Source organism: Esox lucius, chromosome 5, assembly GCF_011004845.1.
Source record: "Esox lucius isolate fEsoLuc1 chromosome 5, fEsoLuc1.pri, whole genome shotgun sequence".
NCBI classification, from domain to species: domain Eukaryota; kingdom Metazoa; phylum Chordata; class Actinopteri; order Esociformes; family Esocidae; genus Esox; species Esox lucius.
In genome coordinates, this window is record NC_047573.1 from 8,651,949 (window position 1) to 8,671,994 (window position 20,046).

At 43.0% G+C, this 20,046-nt stretch overlaps 2 protein-coding genes and 1 long non-coding RNA gene across 20 annotated transcripts; 2 read left to right on the forward strand and 1 right to left on the reverse strand.

Moving 5' to 3' along the window:
- Positions 1–311: 311 nt before the first annotated feature.
- On the forward strand, positions 312–2,706 carry LOC109615808. The gene is made up of 2 exons (XR_002196808.2): positions 312–654; positions 1,617–2,706. It is a non-coding gene; the product is annotated as an uncharacterized LOC109615808 (long non-coding RNA).
- Positions 2,707–3,346: 640 nt separating this feature from the next.
- ndel1a (nudE neurodevelopment protein 1-like 1a) lies at positions 3,347–15,244 on the reverse strand. Of its 13 annotated transcripts, none has more exons than XM_020046588.2 (11): positions 14,984–15,243; positions 12,347–12,447; positions 10,350–10,503; positions 8,597–8,745; positions 8,197–8,333; positions 7,800–7,976; positions 7,547–7,635; positions 7,284–7,438; positions 7,110–7,147; positions 6,519–6,564; positions 4,656–4,741 (listed from the first exon to the last, which is right to left on the reverse strand). In XM_020046588.2, exons 2-10 carry the CDS (start codon positions 12,430–12,432, stop codon positions 6,521–6,523), a joined length of 1,029 nt encoding a protein of 342 aa, XP_019902147.1. In that variant the 5' UTR covers positions 12,433–12,447; positions 14,984–15,243; the 3' UTR covers positions 4,656–4,741; positions 6,519–6,520. The 13 variants fall into 13 exon arrangements, with proteins under 13 accessions (XP_019902144.2, XP_010864069.2, XP_019902145.2 ...); XM_020046589.2 differs by having other exon boundaries at positions 7,110–7,144; positions 14,984–15,240; XM_020046585.2 differs by lacking the exon at positions 6,519–6,564 and having other exon boundaries at positions 3,347–4,738; positions 7,081–7,147; positions 14,998–15,244.
- Positions 15,245–15,421: 177 nt separating this feature from the next.
- tex47 (testis expressed 47) lies at positions 15,422–20,042 on the forward strand. Of its 6 annotated transcripts, none has more exons than XM_020046834.3 (9): positions 15,422–15,588; positions 15,883–16,082; positions 17,686–17,758; positions 18,249–18,352; positions 18,529–18,593; positions 18,729–18,954; positions 19,115–19,305; positions 19,398–19,454; positions 19,690–20,042. In XM_020046834.3, exons 2-8 carry the CDS (start codon positions 15,966–15,968, stop codon positions 19,444–19,446), a joined length of 825 nt encoding a protein of 274 aa, XP_019902393.1. In that variant the 5' UTR covers positions 15,422–15,588; positions 15,883–15,965; the 3' UTR covers positions 19,447–19,454; positions 19,690–20,042. The 6 variants fall into 6 exon arrangements, with proteins under 6 accessions (XP_019902393.1, XP_019902392.1, XP_019902394.1 ...); XM_020046833.3 differs by having other exon boundaries at positions 15,921–16,082; XM_020046835.3 differs by having other exon boundaries at positions 15,921–16,082; positions 19,733–20,042.
- The last annotated feature ends 4 nt before the right edge of the window (positions 20,043–20,046 follow it).

Here is a 20,046-nt window from a genome sequence, read left to right on the forward strand (position 1 = left end):
TTGAATTATTTCTGGACAAGTATGAGACAGGTATTTACTGCTGTTTTAACTTTATGTTAAATGCGTAACGCTTGTTTATGCGTGCATTTTTGTAATTTAAATGGCTTATTTAGTTCGATAATTACAAGATGAAATACATGTCAGAGACAGTAAAGTAATTAAACGTTTGTTTCAGCCGAAACGCCCCTTTGATTTATATAGTCTTTGGGATGCGGGACAAATAATTTCCTTTACAGGCAATCACTATGACATGTAAAAAGAGAATACTTCTCCTTAATCCAACTTGTAATTACGTGCCTTTTGCTTAGAGTGGATTAGACAGCTGACAGGCTAGTTCCAAAACAAATGCATTCAACTTTCACCCGGTGAGTTTCGTAATGAAGTGGGCGGGAATAGCGGAAGTCGTTGTACGTTCTGCTCAGCTTCTGCATCAGTTCTGCATGCTTGGGGAGGTCATCGTGCAGTTTTTGCCCATATTTGTTTTTGCCAAATATCCCCGGAATACGATTTTGACGGAGAACTGTTTATAATTCAAGTCAAGTCGTGACTCTTATCTGCCATGAAGCAACATAAACTGTCTGCCGTAAAGCGCCTTACAAAACCAATTTTATTTGGAACATTAATCGTTGGACTGGCCACTGCCTTTTTTAACAGGTGATCCTCTAATATTCATACTTACTGTCTCGTCAAAGTAAATTACACATTACATTTCTCATTAACCTCTACCCCACATTTTGATAAGAGTTGCAGTTCATATCAGTGCCTGCCTTTTGTAAACAAGTCTCTCTTTGAAGCCACGTTCCCATGGATCATCAATTTCCAGGGAAATTCTGTGCCTTACAATCGCATGGTTTCAACACGGAATGTTGATTGGCTGAAAGCCATGGTATATATATATACCATGAATATGACATCACTTTAAGAATGGAATAGCGTTTGGTATATTGTCAATATATTGACAATATACCAAGGCTAAGCACCAGGCTTGGAATTTCGTCATTTTAGGGGCAATGTAATTTCGTCTTCGGTATCACAAAAATGTTTAGGGCACAAAGGCCACATGCTAGGGCACTTTGAGTGTCATAAGAGGATTTTGAGCTTTTATCAACAAATAAACAACTTGTTGATAAGATAAAAACATGCATGACATTACATATACACTATTAATTTTTTATATTTTATATTTTGAATAATAACTTATTATAACTGATATGTTTTTTCCACATCCACTACAATCCTTCAAATTACATCTACTCCTCCTTCAAAATGTTTATAGATTCTGGAATCTGTTTCATTTTGGCCATGGCCCTCGTGAAATTTCTATGCTGCTATACTGCCCAGGAACTCGGAGATGTGTTTTAATCTACTCAATAACTGCTTTTTAGCAGTGGTACATTGGCCATATACCACATCCCGCATACTGTACCATATTGCTTCATTCATCAATAACTTATGAATTCAGTCGTATAAGTTTAATCACTAACTCACAATTTACACAACTGTCTGCTCATTAATATACTGTCGGTAGGTAAACCTGTCTTTGAACCCCTGTACATTACTTGATGGTATACTGCCAGTGTGTGGGAGGTAATAGTAACAATGTATACTTTCTACAGGCACAGATTTTTTGAAGACCTAGAAGAGATCCGTGCTCAGGAGCGCGCTAAGAATAACGCCAGGCTGACAGAGGTGCTGGAGATGAGAAAGAGGCAGATGGAGGAACTAGCTGAGCAGAAGTCACGATAACAAACAACATCCATTTGATGGAGCACTGAGAGTTGTACTATACATCTTGTAGTATAAAAATCTGTGAGGAATAAAATGGCGGGAATGCAGAGAATGTCCAGATAGCATTGTTGATGTGATGGTTTTATTTTTTATATTTCATCAAATTATCTGTTCAGTTAAAGGTCCATGAAAATGTTTTCTTGTCCAAAAAAGAACTAAAGAAAGTATGTAGTGGGTAACGCTTATGGTTTGATAAGAGCACAATATCAAATTATTTTTGTCACATGATAATAATCAGATACAACTGTGAATAACCCTATACTGTGTAGTCACAGGATTTAAATTGTTTTGCTTTACTATCAGAATATCCTACTGTTGGCTGTACCCACCATGAGAGGACATTTTAGTGTATGAACATCATTTTGTCATTGAATACCATTTAAGTACTTCAAAGGTTTTTGTTGTCTTGCCATATTGTGTGGTCTTAAAAGCTATGTATGACTGATGAAAAATGTGGATAATTTAGCCAAAGTATGTGGACAATGAAAGTTGGTTGGAAGGACTTCCTTGGCTGGAGGCTTTTTAAAATAATTTTACGCTGCCAGTATATTTCAACCATAATGATGGAGAGAGGTCTTATCTCTGTATCTGAGCCATTATAACATCTGTTCCATCCCTGACAGGATCATTAAGGGAATTTCCAAGTTGAAGTACTCACTTTCAGTACAATATATTAACCAACCTGTCTTGATTAAAGTGGTGATCACACAACCATCTGAATCATTTGGAGGGATTAGCCAGTGAAGATGGAAGTCCCTCCCAGTTGACAACATAAACATATAGCGTAATGTCTTCACTAGCAGTGCCCATTCTATAACAAGTCCTCAAACAATGCCAAGGATTAACCAATTTAATCTGAAATCCATGTCTGTTATTGGTGCATTCCACTGACAAAATGAATAAAAGACGTCATGGCCATTCTTGTGATATTCACCTGTACGAATACAAATAATGAAATGGCACCCTAATCTAAAAACCATTTGGAGTTGTCATAATATTTTCCATCACTTTACACGTGCAACTGTTAGCCTCCATGAAGCAGTGTTGACTTCATGTTTAATGGATATTTTATTTATGCAGATTGTAGCTTTTAACTGAACAGGCCAAGGTTGCTGTTTTGAATGAGTATGTCTTTTCTCCCTTTTTACAACCCATTGGAGGAAGCGCCCTCAAATAGTCTCTAAATCCAACATTTTAGACCTGTGCAGAGAGCGTAAATAGGTTGCCTTAAAAGGGTGGGGTTTGAATCCATCTGTTGTATTTCACAAGCATTACCTCCATTAAAACCTAACCACTACTGAATGTCAGTTAACTGGATTACTCTGAATTTAATTGCATTCATTTCTGCCCTTGAGGCAGAGCTGTCCTCAAAACTGGACTAGAAAAGTGTCTAATATACAATCTGTGTTAACTTGTTTTACACACTTTAACTGCTCGTAATGCACTGTGAATTACTTTCAGTTTAAAAATAAAAATAGATTGGCTTTAAATATTTTTATTTTCTCAAGATTGTAAGATCATGGATTCTACATTATGAAATATTACTTTAACAGGCATGTAATGTAATTTTTTTATTTGAACACATCATGCTATACAATGAATCTGAATTACATTTAAATAAAACAAAACTATGTACAATGTAACAGATAAACCAACAGGCAATATTGCACTTGAACTAAACCGATGAAAGAATGTGAAAATATATGCACAAAATGAATGCCCTTTACCTTAGGTTGCCAACCCAGGGTTATGATATTCAGACAAAATAAAACACAGTTAGACACTTGTGGAAATTCAACACTAAAAATGAAGACAAATTAAAAAAAAATGCTGTACTGGCAAATGTGGTCTGTCTAAAACACCATGGCAACGCACCAGCCCTCAAATGGACATCTATAAATAATGATCAATATGACCAATACTGTGCACGTTGTCATACAGTTCAACTGAGCCAATAACAGGTAGCCCACAGGGACGAATTTCACCATCCCTTTTGAACGTTTTCGAAACAAATAATTGTAAAACACAAATAAAAAGAGCTAACTTCAGATTGCTTCTGAAGGTAACATTCAAGGACCGAAAGGCCTAGAGCTGACACGGGAGACCTAAACCCCTGTTATTAACCGCCAGCTTGTTACGAGCTGGTAAATGGTGAAGGATTGTGCCGGGCTATTAAACACATTTACATAAATGTATGCCGGCTGCCAACCAATCATCCCTAGATTCCACATCATGGGTGGGGGGTTGGGAGGGGAGTCTTCTCATAGCCGGATCTAAAGCTGTTAGATTACAGTGGCACAGTAATCCACACGTCTGGCTTCTTCTGTAGACTCTGGTTAATGTGGTATATTTCCTCACCTGTTACAACATATTATTCCACATGCTGATGAGCTGTGTCAAATTTGTAGAAGTACGATGTGTATTTTGTTTTAGACTAAAGTTGTGAGGAGATTATTGCAAGGAGGATTGTGGATGTAAAGCTTCTCACTGGGTGTACCTTCAATTTGGGTGATTGTGTGGAGTGATCTATATACGTGTATGTGTGTGTGTGTGTGTGTGTGTGTGTGTGTGAAATAGACTTGAGACAGTGAGACACAAGTACAGTAAGCACTAAATATTCAGAATTACAGAGACAGCCTGTGAAAAAGCACTGACTGCAAACAGGGGCCAGTATTACAATAATGTCAGAAGTGTTCAATGGTGCTAGCTATTTTAACGTTCCTTCCATCCCTCTCTCTGACTTGTTTTAAGTCAACACCATGCTTTCGGCTTTAAAACATGGCCATTTATGTCGGCACGAGGGAGAGAGGAGTGTGTTGCCGGGGGGTGAACGGTGGGGTTCGTCGGGTGTGCCGTCCGGCGCCGTCACACAATGAGGGGCAGAAGGCCCGGGGAGGCGGGTGGGGATGTGATGGCTTTCAGGGCGCCGCTGTCCAGGCTGTTCATCGCCCTGCTGTACACACGAGCAGAACACAGGTTAGTTGGTCTGATCTACTGGGGGTTTGGCGGCGTTGCTCCTTATCAAATTAACTTTGATTCATTTATATGACGAGGTGGTACACCAGGTTTAGTAGAATAGGAGATATACACCCAGTGGCCACTTTATTTAGGTACACCTGCTTGTTAAAGCAAATAGCCAAACAGTGAATCATGCAGCTGAAACCCAATACATGAACCACGCAGGCAAGGTTAGTTGTTTGACCAAACTTCAGAATGGGGAAGGTGTGTAATCTCAGCGGCTTTGATCGTGGTGTAATTGTTGGCGCCAGATGTGGTGGTTCCAGCATCTCAGAAACGGCTGACCGGCTAGGATTTCTACGCGCTACCAATCTCGAGAATTTACAGAGGACGGTGTGTTAAACAGAAATCGTCAGGGTGCGTGTGACCAGTGGGCGAAAACACCTTGCTGACGACTCGTTCACGCTGACATGAATCAGATGGAAGAAAAAGGGGGACCTGCTAGACACGAGTTATGTGCTCCTAATGAAGAGGCTGGCGAGTGTAAATCCTTATATTTAAGTATTTAATGGCATTTTAAATGAGTTAGACGAATGCAAATTCATTCTGACCATGGCAAGAGGGCTGGCGGATGTGTCATGAAACAAACTGTAGGTTTATCTGTGGCCAGATAAATGTTCATTTAAAGCAGGACCATGGTGGCTGCATCTCCACTATTCCACCAGACAAAGGGAGCATTCAAAAGTAGCCACAGTCAAATACCATCCCAAAGGCTGCTGTGCTTTCCAGTGGTCGACGGATCCCGTGCAGGGTTGAACCAGCGACCGGGGGCACAGCGTGTCATCTCTCACACTGTCTTTAATACTAGCGGTTGGGCCTGTTGCTTTCACACGTGGTCACAGACACACGACTCTACAGGACTTGGATACACGCTGCCAAACATGACAATTCATATCAAGAGATCTGCTGGAAATCACTACAAATATACCCTTTGAAGAAACAAAATGGTTTATATTTTAATGCGAGTGGAAGATCGCAGGCTTCAAGGTCACACGTCAACTAAATGTGAAACCATGCACATGATCCCCTTGTCTTTTAAGAGCTAGGGCTTGTTTACAATATGAGAGAGAATCACAAAACTAAACAGACTTTAAACTAAACAGGTTTCCATAATAATTTCCATAGTGTTTGAATTTACACCGGCATGTTCCAGACGTACCACGCAGGATTATGGTCGTCAGTTCTGGGATAACCGAGCAGTGTGTACACTACACAGAAGATAGCCCCGACAAAACAGTGTTCACACTTGCAAAACCCAATGGGGGGAGTTCTATCGCAAATGTGGCAAAAGCTACTAACAAAAAAATATTGCATTTCAAGTCTTCTTCCTTACGTCTGGGAAATTGTAGCCGGATGTTGGTTTTAGCCTCCAGGACCAAAGTCAAGTCTAATCTGCCCTGTTCTATCAGTATGTTCCACTTCCAACTCTTCCGTCTAGATCCCTTTTCTTCCTGATCCACTTGACTGCCTCTTCTGAACCGTGCGGCAGGGCGGTGACAGTGTACCCGGTTTTGTTCTATATTTACACCCCTCCAGCAGTTAAACCCAAACGACGTCCTCGTCACCACGTCCTGCTCGGCGGCACGCTTCCGAACAATCTCACATCGACAGTTACACTGCCGAAAACCACAAGACGACCCCACAGCAAACCCACACAGCCACACCGCCACCACCACCACCACCACCACCGGACATCCAGCGGGGGTTCGTACCTTCAAAAGACAACGCCGAGGAGGGAAAACAGGAGGAGGGCACCGACTACATTAGAACAGTGACAGGTTACTTCAGATGGCGCACTCCCGAGTCAACCTGAAATACTGTAGTGCCTTGTGGACAATGAGTATTGAAATCCAGTCACGGCACACACAACCAACCCCTCCACAGCGCAGCATGCACACACCACAAACCTGAGGATCACTCACGCCCCAAATAGGATGACCGAACCAAATGGACGGGCAACATGTACGCTGGCGTGGTTCAAGTTAACGGTCATTTCTGTTAGGACACAGAACCTGTCCAACAAGATTCTTAGGTTACAGCAAGTAAGAGTTCAGTTGTGTAGTTGGCTTTGTGTTGCCACCAACCCGTGCTGGCAAAGAGAGAGTCACATTAATGATCAGCCTGGTGTTAAGAAAGGAGCAGGGAAATGTTCTAGACCCCGCAGAGCAGTTCTATCTAGCCTCAGAGAGTCTACCCCAGAACTACAAGGGAAAGGAGGAAGGCTTGTTAATCAAACAGCATGCAGGGAACAGACTGACTGAATAATTGCCCCACACTCATCATCAGCGGAGGAAGATCATTACCCAGAATTAATGCAGGGAATATTACTCTCTCTCTCCTGCTGGGGAGAAACACAAAGATGTGAGAGCCCTTGTCAAGCTCCATACACCCTCATCAATTATACACCTCGTACGTAAAAGTGTGTGTGTGTGTTTGAGTGAGGAAGTCACTGAGGGTGAAGTCCAGCCTGGCCTTACGTTTTGTCGTAGTACGACGACGTTGTGTGGAGTGAATGGGAGAACTTGGCTGCGTTGCCGTTGACCACGTTCCCATTCTCGGCAATGGCATAAGACTTCCTGGCTTTCTGGTCCTTGGCAAAGTTCCTGCAGGCCGCAAGCTTAGACTCCAGAGCCTGGGACAGACAGAATGCAGGCAGAAGCCTGTCATTGTTAAGAGATGGCTGCATGTCACCAGACGTTCTGTCTACCAAGACATACAGTGACCAGGGAACGTATCTCACCCCTACTTTCCGGAGCAAGTCACTGACAATGTTGAGGGCTGATATTCTGGCAGAGGGGGTCAGTGAGTTGCCAAGGCCGTTGGACAACTCTGGGATGGGGGAAACAAACAGGAAACAATGCAAATAAATAAACACGGGTGACATAAACAATGCAAACACCGAATGGCATATCTACTGTACTGACAATGAATGGTGCATATATAAAGCAGTTTAGGGGTCACGTAGAAGCGATAAGGCAAGAGCAAAAGCCTACCGGTGGGGTTGGCAAAGGCATTGTCCAGGTTTTTGGCAAGTGGGGTGGCAGGAAGAGACAGTGAGGCCTGGACAGAGAAATCCATCTTCTCGCTGTCTCCTTGCGTGGGCGTGGTGGGCGCCGACATTCTCGTCACGTCGACATTACGCTCTCGGACGGCGAGCTCCTGCCGCAGGTCTAAAAGACAGGCAGACGTACAGGCGGAATATTTAAGTCAGTGTTAAGGGGCTAAAGCTGTGATAAGCCCGACAATCATTAACGGCTGTAAGCTACGCTAAAGCTGTGAGAAGAGTGGTTTTATTCATTTCACACGGATATCACTGGGCCGGTGAAAAGGGGCTGATTTTAATGAGGCTGATTTAGGCTTGGGTTTGAGAGAAAGTGGATCGATAGGCACCTCTGGCCTCGTCCTTTAATCTCTGCACCGAGACCAGGAGGGACTCCTTCTCATCCAGCTCGCTCTCCAGGAAGGCGTTCCTCTCTATGGCCTGGTTCAGACGCTGCTCAAAGTCCTCCAGGGACACGATCGTGGCCCTGCAGGGGAGGTAGGAGGCAGGGATATTTAATTACCTCTGAACACACCGAACCATTTCTTACTGTGAATGTTGTTTCGGTTAATGTTCAGCGGCAAGTGAATGTCCGGGATATGTGAAAATATCAGGATATTAAATTAAGGGTTTGTGTTCTAAATGATGGTGTGAGGTTAACTACATTTAGATCAGCACTTCTGGTTGATATTGGGTTGTAAATTGCCCTTCCCTAAAATGAACATAACCCCTGTAGCTCGTTTTGCAGACCTCTTGGCTCTCTCCAGGTCGTCGTTGGACTGCTCCAGCTCTCGCACGTATTTGTGGAGCTGCTCCTTGATCCTCCGGGTCTGACCCAGGTCGTCCTCCAGCATGCTGATCTGCTTGTAGCTCTGGGCATACTGCTTCTCCAGTTTCTCCTGCGAGGGGGGCACCCATTAAAGGCATAGTTTAGGATTTTTGGCAGTAAGACACTCATCTACGTCCCTGGAGTCAGCTGAACTTGTGGTTAAAACCTTTACGTCTCTGCGTCCAGTATGGTTGGAGGTTTGAGGTTGGAGTTTGTTTCGCCAGCCAGTGCAAACACCAGACACTTCTGGGTTCAGCTTGCACATCCATAGCATTCGAGGGGGTGTTTCACTTGGTAAAATACTTCCCTAACACTCAGCAGTTGCACACACCAAACTAACCTACATTCGGTCATCTATTTTTCAGAGCTGTTGCGCTCCGACGTTGTCAGACTTGGGGATGATGATGTGACCCAAATCTCCTCTTGCTCCAGCTCTCTGCTGCTCATCTCTGCAGACAACATCAGCTCTGCCTGACCTACATCTTCTGGATGTGTCACATCCGAACCAATTAACCACAAACTTTGTCCTGAAATGCTGCCTTACATGAGCTTTGTCTGCATACTACACTGACTACTTCAACACGTACACGCTACCCTACACCAAGAAGACAGAATCTCATAACAAGGTGTTTAAACAATGACGTTTCAGAAATTCCTTCACTCTGGTGTCAGAATTTAAAAAAATTACAAATAAATATTTTTTATAGACAAAGTTAAAAATTTTTTTTTTTTTTTCAAGTATTCCTCTATAAAAAAAAGAAAATACACAGAAAGGAGAGCAGAAGACAGTGCTAACAGCTCACCTTCCCCACTGGGGTTACTCAGCGACTTGCACGGCTGGATTTGTAATGTGAACATGGGCTGGACATTCATAAAGTAGACAGCCCCTAAGCACTTGGCCTAGCTACTGTTCCTCAGGGGGGAATTCCTATCTAGACCGGATGCAATTTTGATTGCCATTTTAATTGACAGTCCAAAGTACAAAAGATGCCCTTGATTTAGCTTGAGGGGACGAGTGAACAAACAAATTGAATCAACGTGACAACATTTTTGAGTCCGTGTCAGCACAGGCAGTTATTGAACTCTGAGGCAAACCAGCGAAATCCCATCATCACCCTCATCGAGGATTTAGGGGCCGTCTACTCTACGGTTGGAGTACAGGGACAGACACAGAACGGCCCACCCATGCCAGGGCTAATTATGGGGCGGGAAGTAATGTTCTTCGACTCACCCCTGCTGGCGTATGACATATTGTATGAGAGTGATGAGCTCATGCAAATTAACCACAGCTGGATTTAAGAGGGGCTGTGAAGCACAGGTGGGGTTTCTCCATAATCAGAGCACTTGTCTGCCTAACTGATATGAATGAGATTTCCATTTACATCACACATGAATTTAACTAGGCTGTTTTAACAAAATCTTACAAATGGAATCAGCTTTTGCGATAAATGAGATGAAGCCGATCATTTAAAATTTTATTTTTCACTTTTCTTTCACTGTTTTTCCATCAGCTCTGAAAAGTGAAGCATTATACCTTTTCAATACAAACAGCCTTGAATATTTTTTTTTTGAAAGGTCACATTCCAAGAACAACATGTCTGTCTGCCCCCCCCTCCCCCTTTCTACATATTTTTTGATTGAGCCTTTTTAGTGAATCTGCATCCTCCAGCGTACCTTGAGTGAGTCCACCTCGTTCTTAAGACGGTTGTTCTCCGAGTGCAGGTCCCTCACGCGGTTCTCAGCCTGGCCCAGCTGGGTCTCCAGCTCTGCCTCTAGCTCTCTGCTTCCCTCCTGGAAGTCCAGCAGCTCCTCTTTGGCCTCCTGGCAACTGAAAGTCCAGACAGCGCCACAGTAGAGGACACAGTCAGTACCACAATGTTGTAAAGTACACTGTATTTTACAGTCCATTGGTAATTCATTGGTTTTTACTTTGTATTTAAGTACCAAAGCGTGTGTCTAAAGGTTGAAAACCGAAATCACTCGTCTGTGTTTTCTTTATCTAATTTGACAATGAAGGATACAATTATTTTAGTTTTCATTATACTCAAGGCCCAACAGAAATTGTACATCAGCTCTTACCCATCCTGTCTAAATTGGAGAGGTTGGGAGCCAGTATGAATGGTATCTTCAAGGTCAACGCTTATCCTATTTGGTGGACAGTATCAGCAACCAGCAAAGCATAAACTACCATGCTTGACACATTATCTCCTTGGTTCACCCAAAAAGGTCATGAACATACTTAACGACATACAGTACCAGACATAAGGTACCAGACATTTACTAATGTCTTGACAGCATTAAACGTGTAGCATTATAGACAGCCCAAACAGGATGTGTACTGTTACACTTGCAACCATTTACTCTGTTACATTGACATGAACTCCTCATCCAGCTAATCAGAAGAATCCTCTGACTTCTCCTTGTTGTTTCATAACAACACATGCTCTTACCCCTCACCCCACCCTCCCATCGCCTCTCTGTCTGGCAACAGACTGTCTGCTTCCCAGAGCACCAATAGATGTGATATAAATAACCGGAAGATTAGGTTGTGAACTGTGGGCTTGTGGCCAAGGCAGAAGACAAGTGTTTCAAGGTGGGGGTGGGGGTTATGTAAATAAGTGTCTGCCGTCGGCCACGGCCATGGATATATACACAACAGCTGCTCTGAAAATGTCTGTGTCAGGGGACCGCTGGGCCTGCCACGCTGTATGCATGTGACCGGAGGGACAGGGGTGAAAGGGAAAAGCCATCAAACAGCACTCCCAGTCCTGCTCCGGACTGTCCTGTATGACTACACAGGGGGCTGTAGTGTTCTGAAAGGAACAGCCAAGTGGGCTCTTCAACCTTGAAACATTTTGAAACACCTTCTTCCACCGGTGCTTTACTCCAAACCAGCAGCAGCAGACCCCCTCGTGACCTTTGAACTGCCTGTTTTGCCGGTGAGGCAGATGTACCTATCGGATAACCACAAGCTGTCAAGTAACCAGAGCAGCTTCAGCACTTCATTGCCAAACATACTTTCTGCTAATATGTGTTTGTGTGTGGAGGGGGGGGTCTTCCAACCAAGGGCATCCAAAGGGAAACAAAGGGAACTTAAATGTTATATCTCGTTTCCCATAGCGACGGGTGTGTCTGTTGTCCACTGTGATCTTATCAGCTGTCTTTTGTACGAGACAGCACCAGGCCTGTGCAGTGTGACACGGTTCTGGCACGTCTTTCGCCCACCAGTAAGAAAGGATAACACACATCTAATTCTGCTGTCACAGCAATCCCATTCAGTGTAGGCTGGAGAGAAATAAAAGCGCTTTTCTCTTGCCATGTGAAACCAGATATGTCCTATTCAAAGCACAAAGGAGTACTGAAGTAAATGTACACAGAGTGCCACATAAACGACTTTCAAAAGCGAAAGCGGATCTGCCAATCATCTCTGTTATTTAAAATGAGAACAGAGTTATTTCAGGTACTTGTAATATGTCTGGTTGGGGAATTTCCTTTCAGTAGTCTTCATGATTTTAAAGTACAGTAACTGGTCTTAGTCAGGTCCCTCGCACACAGTAAAACAACAGGATTCCAACATCTGACTGTCACACCTTTGAGTTCCAGCCTACAACTTCAACCTGATCAGAGATAGCATGAACATAACAAAAACACAGGATTTGTGCACAACTTACTTTTTCTTGTACTTGAGTGAAAGTGCCTTCCAGAAGTCAATCTCCTCGTCTTTTGAGGAGAATTTTGGAATCATATCTGTGTCCATGGTACACACATAGATCTGAAGAAATAACACAAACAGTCATGTGTCATTATTCTGCATGGTAACAACAACAATAACATGAGCAGCATTTGGGCTGCAGAAGTTACAGTAAAATATTTTGGACTTCAGTGTAGGACATAAAAGATTAGTGTCATGTGGAGCTGAGGTCCAGTGGTAACACCACCATGTACATGTACAGCTAGCTACCGGAGACCAGGGTTCAATACCCGTCTCCAGCCATCACCTTTGTGCCTTCACTCCACATGTCTGCCTACAATTCCACTGTCAATTTACTGGAACAATAAAATACATTTTGAGAGTGTCAACTCCCCTTAAAAATGGTTTTATGTCAGTCAGTGCATCAAATACAACCACCGGGGAAAACATGAAACAAACAGAAATGTTTCCAAAAAGACTAAAAGCTTGAGCATCCTGTGCAGAGTCCTGTCCACTCCAATAAATGACATCACAACATTCTATCAAGCTTTGTAACTAAGTGCTATAGTGTGTTTTAATGTGGAATCTCATTCTCCTCTCTCCGGCCGTCTCTTTGTATTGAGATACAAAACACACTGGAATGATCATTGACTCAGCACTTTTAACATGTCTAGTAATCAATTAGTAGGCCTATACACTGTGACCCAACGCCACAGAACTGCTTTTCTGCAGGCTGCCTGGCTCTTGAACTTCCCCCACTCAGTTAGTGTTGAACTCCCTAGCCTGCAAGAATTATTCGGCTCTGATCTAGACCATCACGAGACAGCCATGAACTCCTGGCTCGTTGTATCACATCCCGTCAGGACACAGAACGCTGCAAATCTATTATTTAGTTGGAAACTGGGCTTGATAATGAAAGAGCCTGTGACTCCCTATCCTTATTTTTTGTAATGGTCCCTCGTGGGAATGGAACCTACAACCTTGGCATTAAAAGCGACGTGCTCTATAAACTGATGACACATGGGATACCCAAGAAAAAAAACAAGGGGGCATTTCCATGTCCTTTATAACTAGCAAAATGTTCACCAGGACCACGGAGAAAACTCAGCAAGTCAGACGGAGCGTATTCAAGGCTATGGTACTACACTATGGAGTAAATTCAGTGGATGGCAATGATGCAAGTAAAATAGGTGGCATTATAAAGTAAGACATTCTCCTTTCCTTGGAGGCAAAAGTATGGTGAGTTCTCATTCATCAAAGTGACTACATAGTAAGAGACGGAAGAATGGAGGTGAGGTGCTGCATATGAAACCAGCCGCGAGCCAAGACCATGGAGAGACGGGACCTGAAATAGCACCTATATCTTGGCCAACGTCTTAATGGGACTCTACAAAGCATCTACTTATGGGATGAAATACTCCAGGCCAATCACCCCCAAGTGGAAGTCAAGTTAGACAAATGTAAAGAAGACAATGAATCTCATCATTTATGGATTTTGTCTCCCACAGAGATATGTGGCTAGGATCCAAGAACACGTGCTGTACTGCCACAGGTTAAATTAACACATTCTAGAATTCTTACTCTCATTTCTGCAATAAATTGAATGCAAATAGTCTGTACAAGAATGAGGTGCCTCTCAGCATTAGAGAGGATGTTCGTGTGCACTAGCCAGTGAGCTGACGTTTACAATTGATGCAAGGGGTTTAAACTACATGTGTTTTTCACATTATCTTGAAAAGAAGGTTGAGAGAGTATCCGAAATAATAGACCCGATCCCGATGACAGAGTTTGGCATTTTCCTTCATGAGATTTAAACATGAAAACAAAGTAAATGGCGAAGTCATGTGAAAGAAACAAGACTAGTAACACTTCTGTTGTCTTATTTGGCCCTGTTTATGACAGGTGGTCAACCAATCAGGTGTCACACTTGAGAAAAGAGCATGAAAGATAAAATAGAGTAAATAATAATAGATAAACGGACAATGCTTGAATTTGCATTACATTTAGGCCTAGGTCTAGCGGCCTTCTAATAGAAAACATTGGGAATAAATACTGCTGATAGATTAACCTCTGCTCTGGCATCAAGGTGGCCTGCTTTGATGTAGAACACTATCATTTTTTTCCATTTCCGATTGAATTATGCCTTTTTTCTATTTAAAATGTACCTATCGTACATCATGATGATGATCTCAATCTTGCGTCATCTGAGGGATCCTAACGTCAGGAAAATCTATACAGCCAAGAAAACCACTGTGTTTGAGAGTGACAAGACAAACCCACTTACAAGGCCACTGACACTGTGTGAAAAAGACTGTTTAGCTAGCTACGTTATTTGATATTTTCTATAGGACGTAATGTCTTCGTTTTTTTTATGTTGCTGTCTTTTAAGACAAAATAACGAACTGGTCTAAACCAAACTGTCAGCTGTCAAACATGTGTTGCCTCGGCTCAAGTTGCTAACCACAGGGGTGTCGCTGTCGCTTGCTTGGCTAGCTAGCTAGCTAGCTAACGACAGTTAGTAGCTATTCCCATCAATTAAAAGGAATTACATTTCTTTCCGATAATAAGCACAACAATACATTGTAACAAAATTCTACACAATTTGATAGATACTTACACATTTAGACGTACCTGAACATTTCCACTCGGTGTCACTCAGCCCTGACGATTTTCTATATATCGTATAGTCATCCTCTGGATGATTCGGAGGAAACTGTTGATGCCGCGGCTCCTAGGCTGGCATGGGACTCACGCGCAGCCTTCTGGTGCGTTCAAAACCACTCGGAATTCAGAACTACAAAATCATTGTCATCGGCAAATTGGACTGGAAAAACAAATTCAGCCTGGAAATAGTTTCGAAATATGACTGAAAATAGTTTAGAACGGTCATCTACATCAGAGTTCCACTCGGGAATTATCCTAGAGCTCCAAACTAGTACGTACGTTTCCAAGTAAAGGTCGTTTTTTGTTAGTTCCCAGTTTTAAACGCACCATTTGTACATCGCAGTCACGAGAGCAGAGCCCAGGGGTGGGTTTGTTTTAGCAGCATCTGGTGGTCAATAGGTGCCTTTCAAGTTTTCAATATTGTCCAATTACACGATTGTTATACGAATGTATTACAGTTGTTAAATATATTAAGTTAAACCTCGTAATTAACATTATAGTCATGTTAATACGTTTGCAAGGAACACCCGTTGGACTTCAACAGCAATATTGGTAAAGGTAATGTTTTTGTTTGTTTGATTAGTTGACCGTGATATGTACAGCAGTTGTTTATTCATTTTAGTTGAGTACGCGGACTCTAAATTGCTCTGGATAGTAAATGAACAAAATGTAAAAGTAAATACTCGGTCTATAGGTATTATTATTTGGTTGGAAAACATTTTGTTATTTACAAAGTGTAAAATAGAGCTGTCTGGTATTGTTACAAAATATGCCGAACTCTAGTAGAAGTAGCCTAATCAAATTTACCATATACTCAAATGTAGTTTAAATAGCGTCAATTTTTGCGCGCAGGTGAATGTCCTGCCTCTTTCCCTGATATTTTTCTCCAGCCCAGCTCGTTGCTTAGTAACACGTCGAAACAAGCGTTGTCAATCATGGCTTCAAGATCGCACGAAGTTGATAATGTGCCCTTTACGGTCTGGAACTCGGCATTTGAAGACAGAATGTCGCTGTTTACTAAGCTGGAGGAGTCCCAGAGGACCGTTCGAAAGGTTTGTGCTGGCGCTCAGTACGTGCTGCAGTCCTGGAAAAAGAATTACACCGCCGTTGTGATCCATAAGCCTGGAGACTGAGTTGTGAACTGAATGCGTGTGTGATATTAAAAGTGTGCTATCTTTGCATGCAACCAATTCCATTTCCAGACCAACATGGAATAGGGCCGTTTATTCAAATACTGAAATAAGCCGTTTATTGCCCATTAACAAGCCTGTTGTGAAACTTCCACTGTGAAGTTGTGGCCTGGTTATGTGGCCCTCAAACCCAAGTTGCTTTCATATTCAAATGAGACCTGGTGCTACAAGATAAATGTTTTTCGTTGTCATAGAGATTGATCCTCTCTAACTGGCAATCTAACCAATCAACAAGGCACCCCAGCATGGTCAGTAGATGAATAATACAGATGTAGGGGTTAGCACAGTGACTGTAGTCATGTGTAGGCATGCTTTTCTGAGGAGGACTTTCCTACCACCACATCCGACCACCTATCAACATTCCCTCCTTTTATCTAAGTTTCTGTTGGCAGTCCTGCATAAAGCGGTTGAGTGCAGAAGGCTTGGCTTTTTTTTGCACCAGGGGGAACTGTAGGTCTCCTGGATATACCATGCGGGTGATAAACACAAGGGGAGAGCTAGTTTCTCCTGTTGCTGTTGAACCAGTCAGTACTTTGCTGAGAGACAGGGGCGCAGAGAGACAGAGAGAGAGACAATAGATGGAGGTATCCAGCCAGCTACGTCTAGACAAACGGAAGGAAGATGTTGGGACTAGCTTGTTTCACTGCCGTATGGAGCAAAGAAGACTTTTGAATCCACAGGAGGAGATGGTTTGTGTGGTTAATTGTCAGTGAGGGCTTTAAAAACTGCATTCAGTAGTCAAGTTCAGTAATTTATACAGAAGGTTATGTATAAGATTTCAACAGCTTATATTGTGTGAAGAGCATGGGAACATATCCTGTGTATGGGTTATCCATGTATGCCAGCAGGCCATTTACAAGTCCATTATAACGCAAACTGAATGATCATATTGCCTGGCTACCCAAACGCCTTCCTCTAGCCAAACACACATGCATAGGAACATTTAAAAAATATATAATTGGTTTAAACGCTCTGATTAGTTTTGAGTTATTTCAATTCAGTGTTGTACAACCCCCTCATGTTCACATCTGTTGACGAAGTCTAAGATGCAAATATGCAGGAATCAGTGGTGCAGGGGAAGATTTCTGTGTTGTCAGGCAAATGATAGATAGATTGCTAGATAGATAGATAGATAGATAGAGAGATAAAAACATTATTGATCCCCAGGGGGAAATTATCATAATCTCTCAGGTTAGATTTCTAAATAATGAATGACATGACCTATTCTTTGATGGTTTTTGATGTGTAGGTAGAAACATCCGTGGTTTGTTTTCAATATTTGGGTTTTGTAATTTATTCAGTTGCGAAAAAAGAACACACACAACCCAACACCAACAGCTTTTTCCTATTACTATCCCAGCCGAATGCACCTTATACAGAGCTAGAGAGACTTTGTGTTTGTACGCCTGTTTTAAACACCCATTCTCATCAGATACCTTAATACCCTTCTCCATTGTCTCTCCAGAAGTTCCTGTTACACCGGTTGGTAGTTGTTGCCAGCCTCCCCCAGCAACTCGAAGACAGGAGAGACATTGGAGGTCAGCCAAACAATACCGTAGAACACATTTTAAGAGCTATTAGAACAAAGTGTTTACATTCTATGACAGGTTAGGAGGTATCTGTCCATTACTGATCAGGGACCTCCTTGTGTACTGACTGCATGTTCTCCTGAAGACTGGCTTTATTGGTAGCTGACTGGTCAAATCAAAAGCAAGGTTCATAACACTTTATAATGCGTTCACAAGTCTCTGATGTTGGGACTGGCGTCCTCTACAAAAAAAGGGTTCAACAGTCACTCTACCTCTGGATGGCTGCTATGCTACTGTAAACCATTCTATGCCTGTCACAGCCTGGGTCTGCCAGTGAGCGGGTAGGTCAAATGGAATCCACTCCAAGCTAGAAAACAGAATATAATTGCTGCAATAAAGCTAATTCATGGAACTCTAGGTGTTTCCAATAACGAGGTAGCTATCATAGAACTCGGGGTCAGGAAGGTGACCTCATCTTCCTTTTCCTTGGGATGCACAGCTCACTACGAGGAGCTGAACCAGCGCTTGCAGAGGAAATACCAAGGTGATGCTGTCACAGGCCTGCTTTTGCTGTACCCAACCTGCATGCTTCACGTCATGGAGGTAATCTAGATCAATCAGAAAAGCTTATGAACTGAATCTGTAACATACAGCAATCCTGTTGACAGGTCTGTCGGTGCTGCAGCCAGGCACTCTACTCAGTCGAGTACATTGCAACATTTACGTCCTTACGTTTATTTGCGGTATGTCTTCATTCACCATCTCTGTTTCTCCTGTAGTCATCCAGCGAGGTACTTGCAGGTGTGCTGCAGGATCTGAGAGATATGCAGGAAGGTCCACATGGGTAGTGTGCCTCATTAAAATCAATGTGTCGTGGTTTTACATATTCTGGTAAGGTCAAGCACGTGTCTCCGAGACGCGTAGGCATTGCTTGATGTGTCGTCTCAATGTTCTCCTGGTCCCTGTCATCGCCCTGCAGTGCCCGCATCGAGGTGTCCAAGATCCTGGTGATGTCACATGACCTTCCCAGCAGGCTGTTCCAGCAGTGGAGCTACGAGCTGCTGAACATGGAGGCCAGGGTGGGTGTGGCGCTGGGCAGAGACGCGCCCGGCGATGATGAGGAGGAGGACACCGAGACCCTGGTCCGCACTGCCCTGTCAATGGTGCTCAAACTGGGCAGTCACCTCCTCAAACCCACCATTAAGGTGGGTTGTGAAACGCATCGGTGCTGGTGGTCTAAATACAGGGACGGACTTCTTGTGTTCATTGCAGAAGAGATCCCTCTGAAAGTTAAATACTCACCAGACAGACTGTATTTGTGGAGAAATTTGGCATAGCGTTACCGTCATTTTGCTACGGTTACAGGGTGTGAAGACGCCACTGGGCTCACGGCTGGATGTGATGCCAGAGATGATTGTTCCTCAGGACCTCCTGGTCAAGCTGCTGTCCAGAGATCTGCTGAGCCCCCAGGAGTATCTACAGGCTTACCTCACTCCTCTCCACATCCCCATGGACACCGGTGAGACATCTGTATTCAGTCAATTTAACATGCAAATGTAAGTTATTTGAATAAATTGCCGATGAAAATCGACGTCACATTACCATAAAGTTGCCACATGCTTTATGTTTGTGTTTTATTTTTTTAAAGGTCACGTGTTTGGAAGCAGTCAACCAACCACAGTTTAATGTTTAGCTAAAGGTCAAGGTACGGAATCTGTCAACATGTCACATCAAACAAATGCGTGTTGTTCCGGGCCACAAACCAAAAATGCATGTTTCATCTCATTTGACCTGCATGACATGGTATTATATCTCTTTGGAATAAGGATCCCGGCACAGCATATTTCTCTGGACCTCAGAGGTCCTGCTGTGCATTTTCATTATTACTCACTGTGTTCCTTGTCATTTCCTCATGTTCTTGTCCCTTGGATTGGTTTCAGTGGGACACTGTCAGGATGGCTCACACTGATGTTGTTTTAACAGGGCGTCCCTTGCCTCCACCTGATCATCTGGGATGTGAATTCGGACTTTTGATGTGATACAGCTTGACTTTTGCGTCTGCTAATGCTTAATATGTTTACTGGCTTCCTGCCTTGATATTCGTATGTGTTATTGAGAACTGGCATTCCTTTGCTCCTCAAATGGATAGAGCATAACCAGATACATTATTGGATGCAACAGCGTTATGCAGGAAAGAAATGCTCTTGTAATCTCTCTCTGTTGGTACCTGTTACAGTTTCATGTGTTAAAGTCCACCTGAATGCTGTCCAATACCCACCTACCCGTTAGGTCATACA